The 13,631-nt window shown below is 45.8% G+C and overlaps 1 protein-coding gene across 1 annotated transcript; it reads right to left on the bottom strand.

The window, feature by feature from the left end:
* Positions 1 to 324: 324 nt before the first annotated feature.
* On the bottom strand, positions 325 to 3,720 carry RASSF10 (Ras association domain family member 10). The gene has a single exon (XM_075094859.1). The coding sequence runs from the start codon at positions 3,456 to 3,458 to the stop codon at positions 2,097 to 2,099; it is 1,362 nt and encodes a 453-aa protein (XP_074950960.1). The 5' UTR covers positions 3,459 to 3,720; the 3' UTR covers positions 325 to 2,096.
* Positions 3,721 to 13,631: the final 9,911 nt, after the last annotated feature.

The following is a 13,631-nucleotide window of genomic DNA, read 5'->3' as shown; positions in this document are numbered from 1 at the left end:
ATGCAACAATGTGTATCCCCACCCCTCAACTTATTCTTCAGCTCTACTTCCATATAAATATTTTTAATTGCAGAGTGGGGCGAAATTCCTCACACTAGACATGCGCCAACACTTCTAAATGCCGCTACGCTACCCCGCAGTGACTAGATGTGAGGAACGCGCGCTCTGTTACTTCTGCCTGAGGGAGCCCCTGGTGCCATCAGGAGATGAGGGGGCAATGCTGTCATGAGACAGACCGGAGAGGTCTGACTTGGTGTATCTTTCTACTCGCTTTGCCAGAGGGTAAATAGCACCACAAGGTAACACAACACAACCCCAGACCTGAGATAGATAGAGATTTAATCACACTCAATTTGGAACACTCATTTAGTCTTAAGAGTTTTATTAGCTCTAAAAATAGGTTCTTAAATATTCTCCAAGGTTGACTAAAATATGAAAAACAACTATATAATCAGTGTTTAAAATAAACCATGGTTTGTTATAACTGAGACCCATTCAGTAGAATAACATTTCTCAAGAATGACAGCTTACAGGGAATTGTACAGCCTCAACAAATCCAGACAGTATTTCTCCGATTGCTTTCAAACTGACTGGTTGCAGAGTCTGTTCTTGTGTTGTCCAACAGAATTCCTACCACAGGAACACTGTGAAAGTATGGAACCTGGTCTTTGGGTAAGGAAGCTGCAAGGGTGTTTTTGAAAATAAAGAACTGGTCTATTAGTGTACCTTTTTTGACAGTTTCTTACTGTTTTAATGAAAACTCTCATAAATAGCCTTACATAAATAATAATCTCAGAAGTTTTAAGATGTTCATACCATCAGTCGGACCTGACTAAACATTCTCTACACTCCCACTGCTTAAACTGTTTCTGCTATTATTCTGGAATACAAGAATCCTTAATGTCTCTCATTGTAAGAGCATATAATATATTTTTGGTAAGAGTTAAGTTCCAGAGGAAGACTTGGCAGTCAGATGAAATGCATGTTCCAGCTGATGCCGTTTTTTGTTTTTTTTTTTTAATTGGAATAACTGAAAAGATTAAGCTGTAGTGCAGGTAGGGCTTGAGTCATGCTTTTATCATTGTATCTCTTGGCCTGATATGAACTGTATTATTAAAAACAGTAGCTCAAGCTGATTCTGTACTCTGTTTATTTACAACCAAGCCCAGCCAAATCTCAGCTAGCCTAGTGAAAAAAACGTAGTTGAAGGCTGTGTACACACACGCGCTGCTAATTACTTTCAATGACTGTCAAATGAACATTGATACTCATAGATTTCTTAGTATGCCTTTAACCAAAGCGCTCTTATCTATGCATAAGAAAAAGCACTATGCAGAGCAGAGTTAATACAACATGTTAATGTCTTTTGATTTGTTCTTTTTCTTAAAAAGTGATTTATCACCCCTTTTTGTTGCCAAAAGGAAGGGCAGTACCTTCCAAAAGCTTGCGGGCTGGGAGATCCCTGTGTCAGTTTCGGTAGTATTGACACCTCTTTGCCTCCCTAGTGTTTAAATGATCAGCAGCTTTAGTCCTGGTGACTTTTTGTAAAGGAGCCGGATGTATTTGTAAATAACAGCCACTCCAACGCTTCCCCCACCCCCCAGTCTGACTTCGCGATGCTGAGAAGCTGTCACGGAGGTAACTGCTCTATGCTACGGAGAGTGCGTCCTGAGCTTCTACTCGCAAAGAGCTGATACAGCGGACCCTGTGCAGCAGTGGGGATGGCGTGGGGAACCGCGGCACTGAAGGCCCAGCAAGAAAACCTTCGGAGGGGAGCAGGCGGCAGCAGAGGAGGAGCGAGCAATCCCAGACGTGACCGAAACGCAACTGCGCTGTGGGTTTCTCTTCCTTAGATAAAAGTACCGGCGAGCCAGCCTAAACGCTGCCCGCGGATGACTAGTTAGAACAAGTTTAAACTCGGGAGCTAAAATTAAGATGTTTCCTCTGTGACTGCCTCCCGCACCGGGACGTTTCCCGCCCCGGCAGCCTCGCTCCGCCCGCCCCGCACCGGCGGCGAGGGCAGCGGGCAGCGACCCCGCCGGTGGCGATGCGGGCCGGGCCGGAGCCCGCCCTCCCTCCATCCCCGCGGCCGGGGGCTAAACGAGGGACTCGCAGACGGGCACCGAGTCCGAGTCCTGGCTGTGCATGGAGCTCAGCCCCGTGTCCGAGTCCTCGCCGTCGTCGGCCCGGTCCTTGCGCAGCGCCCGCGCCTGCTCCACCCAGCCGGCCGCGCTGCCGCCCCCCGCCGCCGCCGGCCGCCCCCCGCCCGCCGCGCCCCGCGGCTCCGCCGGCGCCTCCGCCACGTCCAGGGTGCCCAGCGTCTCCAGCAAGCGCTGCAGCTCTCGCTCCTTGTCCTCCCACGCCCGCTGCGTGTAGTCCAGGTCGGTCTTGACGGCCTCCAGGTCCGTGCTCAGCTTGAGGCCGATGTAGAGGCTGGTGCTCAGCTGGGTCTTGACCCGCTCGTGCTCCAGGTGCAGCTCGCCCTCGCCGCCGCCGCTCAGCTCCGTGGTGTCGCAGTCCGTGTCGGCCAGGCCGGGCCCCGCCACCAGCTCCAGCTCCTCCCGCCGCCGCTTCATCCAGCGCTCGTTGAGCTCCTCCTGGATCTCGGCGGCCAGGTGCTCCAGCAGCTCCTCCTGCTGCGCCCGCTGCTCCTGCAGCTGCAGCACCTCCTCGCACTTCCTGGCGTAGTCCTCCTCGGGGCGGCCGGCGGCGGGCTGGGCTGCCCCGCCCGGCTCCCGGCCCGGCTCCGGCTCCCCGCCGCCGGCCCCCACCAGGTAGGTGTCCTGCACGTAATTGACGCCGTGCCGCTTCATGCGGTCCAGGTGGATCTTGGCCTCGTACCTGTCGATCTCCCGGTCCAGCTCGCGGAGCCGCTGGATCTGCTGCCGGATGGTGTGGTCCTGCGAGAGCACCAGGTGCACCAGCGTCTCCATCCTCTCCGCCGACGAGGCCTCCCGGGCCAGCGGCTGCTGCCGCTTCTTGTTGATCTTGGCCAGCTTGCGGAAGGCTTTCCTCACCACCCGCCGCTGCCGCTCCTGCGTGAGCGCCAGGCTGGCGCGGGCCGCCCCCAGGCCGTGACCGGGGCGCTCCTTGCTGAGCACCACCCGCGCCTCGGCGCTGCGCGGCCCCGCGTTGGGTAGCGAGGCCTCGCTGCGCACCAGCACGAAGCGCACGTTCTCCTGCTCGTCCCCCCACGCCACCCACAGCCGCAGGATCTTCGTCTTGTTGGGCAGGATCCGCTCGAAGCCGCGCCACTTCTCCACGATGCAGTAGGAGTGCGGCGGCCCCGACAGCATCCCGCCGCCGGGCTCGGGCAGCGCCGGCCGCTGCCGCCGGTGGTGGCTGTCCTCCAGCAGCACCCGCACCACGTCCGAGCAGGTGGTCCGCCGGGAGAGCCCGGAGATCAGCTTCTCCTCCTGGCAGATCCACACCGAGATCTTCCGCTCCTCGGGCTCCATGGGGGGCGGCGGCGGGCGGGCGGGCGGCGGGGGCCGCCGGCTCAGGGCTGGCCGGACAGCCGCTCCATGGGGAGCGCTCCGGGGAGGCGCGGCACCGCCCGCCCGCCCGGCCTCAGCATGGCCGGGATGCTTCCCCGCCCGCGGCACCCCGCCCGTGCGCTCCGCCGGCCGCTCCACCCCTTCCTGCCCGGTGCGGCGGCCTGCCGGGAGGGGCCCGGCGCGGTGCGGAGCTCCGGTGCGGAGCCCTGCCGCGCTCTGCCCGGCCCCGCCGCCGCCGCCGCCGGGTTTTCCTCTCCCACCACGTGGGCGCCCCCCGCGGCTCCCGCCCCGGCGGCGGCCGCCGGCCCGCGGGCAGCGCCGCCCCGCCGCTCCGCGCCGAGATCCGCCGGCGCGGAAACTTAAAGGCGGGTCGCCGTCCTCTCTGCGTCCTTCTCCGCTGCGACCGAGCGAGCGGCGTCGAGGGATCTTCCAAACTGCCGAGGGACAGGAGCGAATCCCGGAGCTTCAAAGCGAAAGCCAGAACTAGCGAGGAATTTCCAGTTTTAGTAAATCATCCGCCTGTAATTAGGAAATTCATGTTTGTAAAGCACTTCGCAGATGAAATATGCAAAGGACAGGAATGTCTAAGTGTTATTAAAATACTAGCTGAGCCAGATTTTAATGGGAGCTTGCTGCACACTTTGATGGGAACAGAATCAGGCTCCGAGTGTGGATTAAAATGAGAAGATGTAAAAAATGGTAATAAAACGCAGGTTGCAGTGCTGATTTTCATGGTGCAATTGCATCATGGGCTTCACGGATCTGTGCTCGTCTACGTGACTAAAAAAGTATTCTAAGGGGTAAAGGAGGTAAACTTTCTAAAAGCTGAAGGCTAGCCTGTACCTTCGGAGAGGTTTCTTAGAGCTAACAGAATTCGTGTGCCGTATGGAGAGGATTTTTGCGTGAATAAGGCTTGCGTTCCAGCCAGTGGAACAGAACGGAGATATGGTGGTATAGCTAACTACTGTAATTTTGCTGTTTGAAATAGTGAAGCTGGTGCCCGCAAAATAGCAAGTTAACAATTACGCAGCCTAACATCCTTTTTTCCGTAAAGGATGCAGGCTCAGTGTGGGCAGCTGCTGCACTAGCTTCTTCCGTATTTAGGTGGAAGCACTAGTCCTGGGGAAGAAAGCCTGCCTTCTGCTCCAGCTGCATAAGGCAGCTAATTACCGTGGTGGTTTCTGCCGTGCAGCTCCTGTCCTGTGAGGAAGTGGGCTGAGGGACCACCGAATGCCAGCATTCCTGGAGCTGAAGATCATACGGGTCAGGTGCCTGCTGCTAACGTCCCCTTCCTGTATCATTGCAGGTTAAATGATTCCAAACCAAGGTGGCCACTGCATGTTGCAATAAGGGCACACAAGATAGGGGTGCTGGTGACAGGCTGAATCTGCTTCCTGACCCCAACCACCTTACATTACAGTTCAATATTCCTGTCCAGTCTGTCACTGCCCATTTCAGGGGCAAGTCACTTTGCTCTTGCGATGTGTCAGAAATGCTAGGTCACTGTACTTTCTTTCCATACAGGGAAGCGTTTGCTGATGGAAGGTTATTCCCAAGGTGTGTAGTATTTTTGTTCGGTGCATCGATTATGCCTAAAAGCATCATTCACTCCAGGGCAGAGGAAGGTGGACCCAGCAATGGCAGTCCTGTAACAGAACAAAATGGCCTTGACAAAGGGGGTCGTAAGGATTCTGGGACAAACGTGACAGCTCATACTGCCCCAGCATGACAGGGTGTTGAACAGGAACGAGATGTACGATTCAGCTTTGCCTCTGAAAGACCCAAGATGAAAAAACTCTAGGAGAGTAGGAAAAGAGAAGCCTTGTTGCTCTTTATCAGGCTGGCAGAAACTTGGAGATGTCTTCTTGTCTTCTGCAGAAGCAGGTGCAGTAAAGGGGTTAACAAAGCAGCGAGAAATGGTGAAACTCCTTTAGTGGTGGTTCCTTGCCTTTTCCATTTAGTTTTGATCTCATTTTACATGTATTTCCTATGGGAATGTCTGTACCTACTCTGTCCTGGCAAAGAACAATACAGGAAGAACAGGGTGTGATGTGAAGACACATCTTACGCTCCCCACAGGTCAAGCTGCTCCAACTTGTCTGACTGCCTGTATCTATCCAGCATCCAAGCCTGGCTTTGTGCAATGAAATTGGAAGGTGATCATTCCATCTTTCCTTGACCACATCTCTGTGTATGGAAAACTGGCTCTGCCTCCCCAGTGGAGCCCCCAGGGCAGCACTGACAGTGAATGAAGATGTTGGCAGTTTGGTTGGAGGCAGTAAGATGAAGATTAAGGAGACAAACACTTGACTTTGGTAGGATAAGCCTATCAGGTGAGTATGTACATAATCCGTGGTTAAAAAGCTGGTATTAGAAATTTGCATTGTTAGATCTCTAGTTCAGCCCTCAGGAATTTTGCTTCTGGCTGTTTGCAGACTCAGGAAACTGCCACCAAAGCTTCAAAAGTTTGAGAGCTTAAGCACTTGTCTGAAGCAAAGTTTTGGCCCTGCCATGCTGAATCCCAGAAGGCACCTGAATGCACGCAACCCTTTGCCTTCCCTCCAAGGATCTTAAAGCATCCTGCAGAGGAAGGTAGTGTTATTATCTCTTTTTTACAGATAAGAATGCTATGGCATAAAGGGGTCAAGTGCCTCACCTAAGGGTATACAGCAAGGCAGTAGCACTGTCACAAAGCAAATCAGGTTCCTTCACGCCAGTGCCATTAGTCACTGAACTTGACTGCCTGGTGCTCTGCCTCCTTCTTCTTCTTCTTTTAATTATTCCATGAGAAAGGGACATGAGGAAGTGTGCGTTAGTTCAACAACTAGAGACGGTGATAAAATGAAAAGTGCAAGCTCAGCAGACGATACATTCTGTATCTCTGGTGAGGCAATAGGAGGCAGTGGCATTACAGCCTACTTCAGACATCTCCTGCCTGGTGAAGGCAAATCTCCTCCTTCAGCTGGCTGTGCCTGCAGACCTGCAAGCCTCGACAGTGACGTGCAGAGAGGCTGTGTCATTAAAATATCCAGTTGCAGGGAAGGACAGTTGTTCCTCTCTTCACTCCCCCACAGAGCAGGGATATATGAGGTCTTCTATAATTTCTAGAACAAGTATATTGCACAATTTAAAGTTCAAAATGTAATAAACACAATCCTCTGTAATCCAGAGGCTGTTTCTATACTGCTGTATCAACGTGCAGCTGTCAGCAGGCTCTGCTTCTGAAGTGCAAACTTCCTTGACAGAATGCTCTCCAGAACATTGCTGTGTGGCACGTATTTCTTGGATTTGTTTTATTAATTGAAAACATTCAAAGTTAATGATACTCTTAACAGCTGCCTAACCTCCAAAAGGAGATTTATGAGCTTAACATTTTAGGCTGTATTGAAAAGTCTAAGCCCAGGTATAGACTAATTTATTTTTACCTGCTGCGGAAGAATTACAAGGCTGAGTGATAGGAAATCAGCTGTATTCTGGCATTTCACGTGAAGTTCTTTCTCTTCCTTCCTTTTTGTTTAAGTGTGCAATTAAATTACCAAGTCTTTTGTGATAAGAACAGCATTTCCCATTATAGGGTTGGATAGTGAGGTGTCTTTCTTTTTTTATCCTGGTGGTTGGTTTTTTTTTTTTGAGCTGAGCCACCAGAATGAAATTGCAGCCCTGATATTTTTAATACAAAAAAAGTTGCAAGACTTTATCCTGAATACTTTGAATCTAAAACAAATAAATAAGAATGTATTTCCTGCTTCCATAATTCATAAAGCAGGCAAGTGCAGGAAGTCTTAGAAAACTGTATTTGAGACACAGAATTAATTTATTTCAAAAACATTTAAATGGAAAAAGTGTAGGATTTCAGATTCAGGGTATTTTTCTTTTTTTCCACAGTGAAGTTGCTTTTACTTTTTAGATTACTCTCAGGACAATTTACTTATTTTTCCTGAGGTTACAGTTCAAAAGAACACAGTCTAAGTGAGATGAGTAAAGGCAGGCTGCAACTGGTAATCTATTGAGCCATCACTGTCTGGAGAAGTTATTCTTTGTTGTGATGCTGAATGGCAACGCTGCTTTCCCGGCTCCTCTTCCTATGCTCCTGTTAATCTTACTTTGTGAGGTTTAGCTGTTGGTCCCTTATGCTTGTTGCTTTCTAACATTTTGCCTCAGCAAACATTGATGAAGTCATAGGACATAACGTGAGTGTTAATTTTACAGACTTCTGCAACGCTTGCTTACCTTTACAGATACACGAGTAGTGGAAGGGGCTATTGAGCTTACAGGTCACACTCTCATGGATGTTTTTTTCTTTTGTGCCTAGTTTTTCCTGACAGTATAAAGCTGAATAACCAAATCATGTTGTGAATAACCAAATCATCCCTAGTTAGCATGCACAGAGTGAAGCTCTTGAAAAACTACCTATTAGCAGGAGTACTCAGACTTTAGTCAAAACAGGTGGTAGACTTAGACTTTCATTTGAAAGAAGGTTGTTCAGTTGGTATCTGAACAGCTTTAGACATGACAGAAAGCTTCTTACTTTCAGGTTTTCTGTTGAAGCCACTGAAGGAACTGGCACTTTTGATAAAGAGGACTTGTAAGAAGAGTAATGAATGATCTGCTTCTGTAAGCTATAAGTTCTGCGAACTCTTGATTTGCTTCCTTGCATCTGACGTGCACTATCTTACTTCTGAATGCCCCCTATGCTACCCATACAGTTGATAGACACAATCTGGAGTAATTCTATGCTTCACATCACTGGTGATGCTTACGTGCTTGTATGATCCATTTGGGAAGACTGCAGTGTGGTCTGTTTGAATAATAGCTGCCGATGATGGGTTACACTGCTTTGACTACTTTATCCAACTTCTTTTTTAACATGCACACACCCAAACTACAAACAGGAATGTCAGGAGGAAACAGTCTTCCAGTGAAATCAGTGGGGGCTGCATGGGTAAATCCCTCTGCAGTGCTTTCAAGATGCAGATATGTCTATAGACTGCCATTAAAGAAAATTATGATGACGTATATTTATATTACAGTACAGCCTGGAAGTGTTGATGTGCTAGATGTAATGTAAGTGCATGGGAAGAGACTATCCCTGCCTTGAAGCCTTAACCAATGTCATGCAGCAGGTTAGGGGCACAGCAAAGATCAGTACTAAGAATATTGATGTCAACTTCTCATCTTTGAACTGAGCCTTTAACAACTTAGTTTTGTTTATTTGTTATGTGCCTACGTCTCTTAGGATGGAAGAGAATCCCTCTCCCTTTACACTTTATGTTTAAGTTTTTCTTTTCTTACTGAATGCTATTTAGCATAAATTAATAACAAAGATAATTGAACAGAGCAGAAAACTTTTTTCCTTATAATGTGCGTAATAGATAGGCAAGGCTTTGATTCTAAGTCAGTCAATTGAGATGGACTTGTATGCTTTGGGGGAAAATATGAGAAAGATCACACTCAAATGGTGGCTATAACCCTCCTTCTCCAAAAAATGTTAAGTGTATTTGAAAATAGTTTAGTACTACTCTAATAGCTTGGCCTTAGCTTGAATACTTAGTCTTTGTTGATCAAAAAAGGAATCAAGAATTAGGTATAGTGACATTACTTTCCTCAGCAGACATCCTCAGTTCAAGTACGACAATTTTAATTATTTAGCGCTTGCAGCTTCTTTGCTTTTATGTTAAACAGTTCTCTTATCCCTTGAAAAAATGCCTGAGGCTCTCTTGGTGATTGTTTCCTCAGTTTTGACCATTAAGCTCAAAACAGATATACTAGGTCGTTCATTACCTTATTGAGATTTATCAGGACAGCTTTTAACTACTTTAGGGCCAAAATATTCTTGCTGATTTTTCTTCCCCTACTAACTTGCGACTATCCATTAGAATATACATCCTTTCTGAGCAAGTAAGCACTGCGGCCTCAATAACACAGATGATACAGAGTTTCCCATATAGGTACTCACATGACCTCTTTTGCAGTTTTTATATGTGTGGAAGGGACTTGAGCTGTCTGGCCTTAACGGGAGTGATGGTTAGCAAAAAGTTCTCCTGTTGTTTTTTCTGTACAGGCCAGGTAGGGGAGCTGCTCTCTGTCTGCTGGGGTCAATGACAAAACTCTTGCCAGGTTTCACTGGGAGCTGGCCCTAGAGTGCTCATCGTTGGAAATGTTAGGCATGAAGCAAACATCTGTTTTCATGCTGGCATGTGAGTAATATGGTTCCTCAACATAGCTGCTGTGAAGAAAGAGGCCCCAGATCAGCCTTGGCATTGAGTTTTGGCAAGCATGTCCAACTCGCATGTGCTCACAGGTATGCTGTATGCACTACGTTTCTGTAAGGCAGTTCTTGCAGGTACAAAGAGAGGGTTTGAATTTAATTATATCTTATTTGAGCTGGAGAACAGTTAGTGACGTATGTTCTTGTCTGTGACTGTGAAGTATGTATTCTCATTCTACCACCCTAAAAGCGTATTCACTCAGAAATTTGTAAGAATCCAAAGTTTTGTGTGCAAACATAGGCGTTGTCTATATATTATGTATGGATCTCTTCTGTGTTTAGATTTAGTGACATCCTTCTCTCCAGTGAAATACATTGCAGGGAGCTTTCTAAAAGTGTCAGAAATCACCCTGAAGTGAGAGATGATAATATCAGGATGTATTATTGTAGTAAGATGTTTTGGCAGATTAGAATGAGGACAAAGGAATTCTCAGTGTTGGAATGAACACAACTTTCAGTATTTCCAGTATCACCATGAAATTTTTTCAAGTCTGTCCTATAAATATACTTAACAGGCAGTCCGCTTTACCTGTTCTGTTTGTGGGATCAATAGTTGATTTCAGCTTTTATAGCCCAGACTTATATTCAGATAAGGGTTTTTAAATATATCTATGAATCCATATGTAAGAAGTGTAATTTACTTTTCAAGTATAATGAAATCCTCGCTGAATTAAGACTGTGAGATTATTACATTCTCCAGCCTCATTCTGTCCAGTTGTGATCCTTCTAACTCTTTGCAGAAAACATTCCCAAAGACTTACTTCTGAACTTTTGTATTATTACCTCAAGACATTTGTAGCTTTGACCCATTTCTAAACGTTTTTCTTTTGTGTTCTTGGTAGATCATTGTAATACTAGCCTAACTCGAACAAGCCTTTATGAGAAGTTCAAGTGAGTAAATAAAATTCATAGATGAATAAGTAAGGATGCTTGACAAATTATTTCAGGAAAAGATAATGCAAAAGGACTTAAAGAGAATATGAAGCTGGATATAGACTGTATGTTCATGTGGCCCCCAACCCCACTCTGACATTAACAGTGGCAGCCAGATTGGGGCCAGAGGCCAGAAGTCTCTTTAGAAAGCAAAATTATTTCAATGATGCTGTTCTTTCCCTTAAGCAGATATGTCCTGGATGGGTTCCACGGACAGAAAATAAAATGAGATGCAACTTAAGCTGGTGGAAAAATTGAGTGGTAATATGCAATGTGAGAAAGGAACCTAGGTTAAGGTAATGTGGAAAAAGCCCTGGAGTTGGGTACATGCAGCAGGGAAATAGGGTGTGTTATTCTTTGAAGCATGGCTTTCCTGAGAGTTCAGGAAGATGGTGTGATCTCAGGAAAAGCTCCGTTTCCCTCAGCATGGCCCAGCACAAGCCTGAAAAATAACATCGTAGGAGACACCTGAATTGTTTAGCACTTGTTACACTGCTATAAAAAAATGTTTTTCCTTGTCCTTTTCCTCGGCCTGATAAGATAGCATGATCCCTAGCTAAGCCATAAATATTAAATTGTACTGAAAGCAATGGAGAGATGACAGCAAGTGCAGTGTAAGGAAAGTAAGAAAAGAAAAATGCAAGGGATGTCAAGAAAATCGGATGGATCTGTCAGTTTCTAGAGTTTTGTTTTAAAGGAAGTGACAGCAACATTGATAAAAACAAGAATCGACACAGCACTCTAAAATATAGTGAATGATCCTGGCAGAAATGGGGACTGTATCTAGAGCCTGCATCCGTGTAGTTGCAACCAAGTCTTTAGAAGGCCTAAATCCTTGCAAAACCATGCAGGTATTACATGCAACAACTGAAAAGACTGATTCTTATTGTGTCTGCCCTTCTGTATAATGCTGTGCTTTTTGCACAAGAGATTTTTCAGGTTAGCTTACAAATTGACAACTATATTAAAAGTGAGACTGTGTCTGCCTCATTTACTTGTCACTCAGGAAAGAATGATACTCCATCCATCATCAGCTCCTTGTGCTGCAGTGGGCTGCTGCATTGTAATTCTCTTGTTATTGTAAAGAGCCTCCAGTCTTATCCTTTCCTTTATAAACAATTCTCAGGGAGTCTCATGGGGCTTCTGGGGTGGGTGTAGGTTCTGCTGGCAGCTGATTACTGTGGATGCCTTGCATGCATTTCTACTGTGTGCTTGTAAAGTCAGTTGTCAAAGCTGGCTATTCAGTGGGAAAAATAACACCAGCAGGTCACATTTACAGTGTTCTTTGTTGACTGGCTATTAATGACTGAAGAGGCATAATTTTTTAATGATTTAATATTTACCAACTGAAAAGACAGCTGTTGTAATGGAACATATATATTTTAAATCCTGTGAGGGCTAGAGACTTATGTATCACTAATTAGTATATATAATAATAAAGTTAATTCAGGTGTTTTTATATGCAGAAGAGAAGTAAGTCTGTTACTTCTACTAGGAATAGTCATAAGTCAGATTTTTAGTAGTTTAAAGTCAATTTCTTAAGCTATGATGATTTATACCAGCTTAAGATTTGGTCCAGACACCTTTTTGAAGCTGTATTACCTACAGTTTCTTCTTGTTGTAATTCATGGCAACCTTTGAATCCTATGCACTTTGTTTTTTGCAAGGAAACTTAACTTGATCTCATTTAGAGTGATGAAATGCACTTCGAACTCTAAAACTTCATCAGCTACTTGTTTTTAAGTAGAAGGCACTGTATAAACTGATGCTATTTGAAGTGAAAAAAAAAATCTCAACTACAGATTTTAAATCCCACGTTGTTATGACAAGTCCCTATTCTTTTCAGTCTTTTATTCCTCCATTTTGTTTCTACCCTGCTTGTGCCAGCATCAGTCATTGGTTTTGGCAGTGTTTCTTAACACAGATTTGAGGAAGGAAAGACAACCTTTGAGCATGAAAAGTTAAGTGACTTTCCTCCATCTTAGAGTTTTAGCACTCCTGACAGCTTGAGGTCTGTTTTTCCTAAGGAACTTGTCAGAATTGAGTGTGCTACTCATAGACACAGCCTCAGACTTGTCAAGGTGCTTACTGCTTACAAGTCTGTGCTTTGGGTATCCAGTTTCCTAACATCCTTCTTGACTGCTGCTATGCATGATTAAGCTCCACTGAACCACTCCTACTCTGGAGTATGAAAGGTGCTCTGGAGTATGAAAGGTGCTTATATAAAAATAATAAAGCAAACAAATCAATTAAAAAAAACCCAGGGAAACGGAATCCATTACTGCGGGTTTTCTTAAAAAAAAGGAGAAAAAGAGGACAGGAAGGGAAGCCTCAAATATTTGGCAGAAATCCTAACATTAGTAGCACAGAGGCCATGTCAGGAGTGAAAAACAGACCTTATTGAAAATCCCAGGAGAATTACCTTCTGAATGAGTGAAGGCTTGATCCAGAGAGATCTTGGGTTGCTGCCACAGGCTTCAAGGGAAGCTGGACATGCTCAGAGTTATATGGCACAATCATCTAATCTTCATAGCCTAGGACAAGTTCAGGTGTCATCTTTCCCTTATTAGAATACATGCTTACTCATACTGCAGCCCAAGTTAGTGATATGAAGCCTTTTGGCTAAAAGTTGAAAGGAAGCTGAAATCCTGTATCGGGATGTTTGACAGTAAGGTTCTTAAAATACACCAGACTAAATCCTAAGAAGTGAAGCCTACCTGCAGCTTGGTGCCCTGGCATAACACAATGATTGGTGTGATAGAAATGTCTAGATATCCACAAAGCTCTCACCATCTTTAATGAGAGTGGATTTGTATGAAAACTTTTAATTCAAGGATTGAAACGAAACCTGAGTGCAGAATTTGTGGAGTAGTTTCCCCAAACTTTCTGTTATATCTGGTTTTCCTAATTTATAGCACTAACTGTGGTTTCCA

This window comes from Phalacrocorax aristotelis, chromosome 5 (assembly GCF_949628215.1).
Source record: "Phalacrocorax aristotelis chromosome 5, bGulAri2.1, whole genome shotgun sequence".
Taxonomy (NCBI): domain Eukaryota; kingdom Metazoa; phylum Chordata; class Aves; order Suliformes; family Phalacrocoracidae; genus Phalacrocorax; species Phalacrocorax aristotelis.
Note: the sequence above shows the minus strand (reverse complement) of the source record. Positions and strands in the feature narration are given on the sequence as shown.

Coding starts and splice junctions, on each gene's coding strand:
- RASSF10 (XM_075094859.1), bottom strand. CDS start 3,458: ATGGAGCCCGAGGAGCGGAAGATCTCGGTGTGGATCTGCCAGGAGGAG.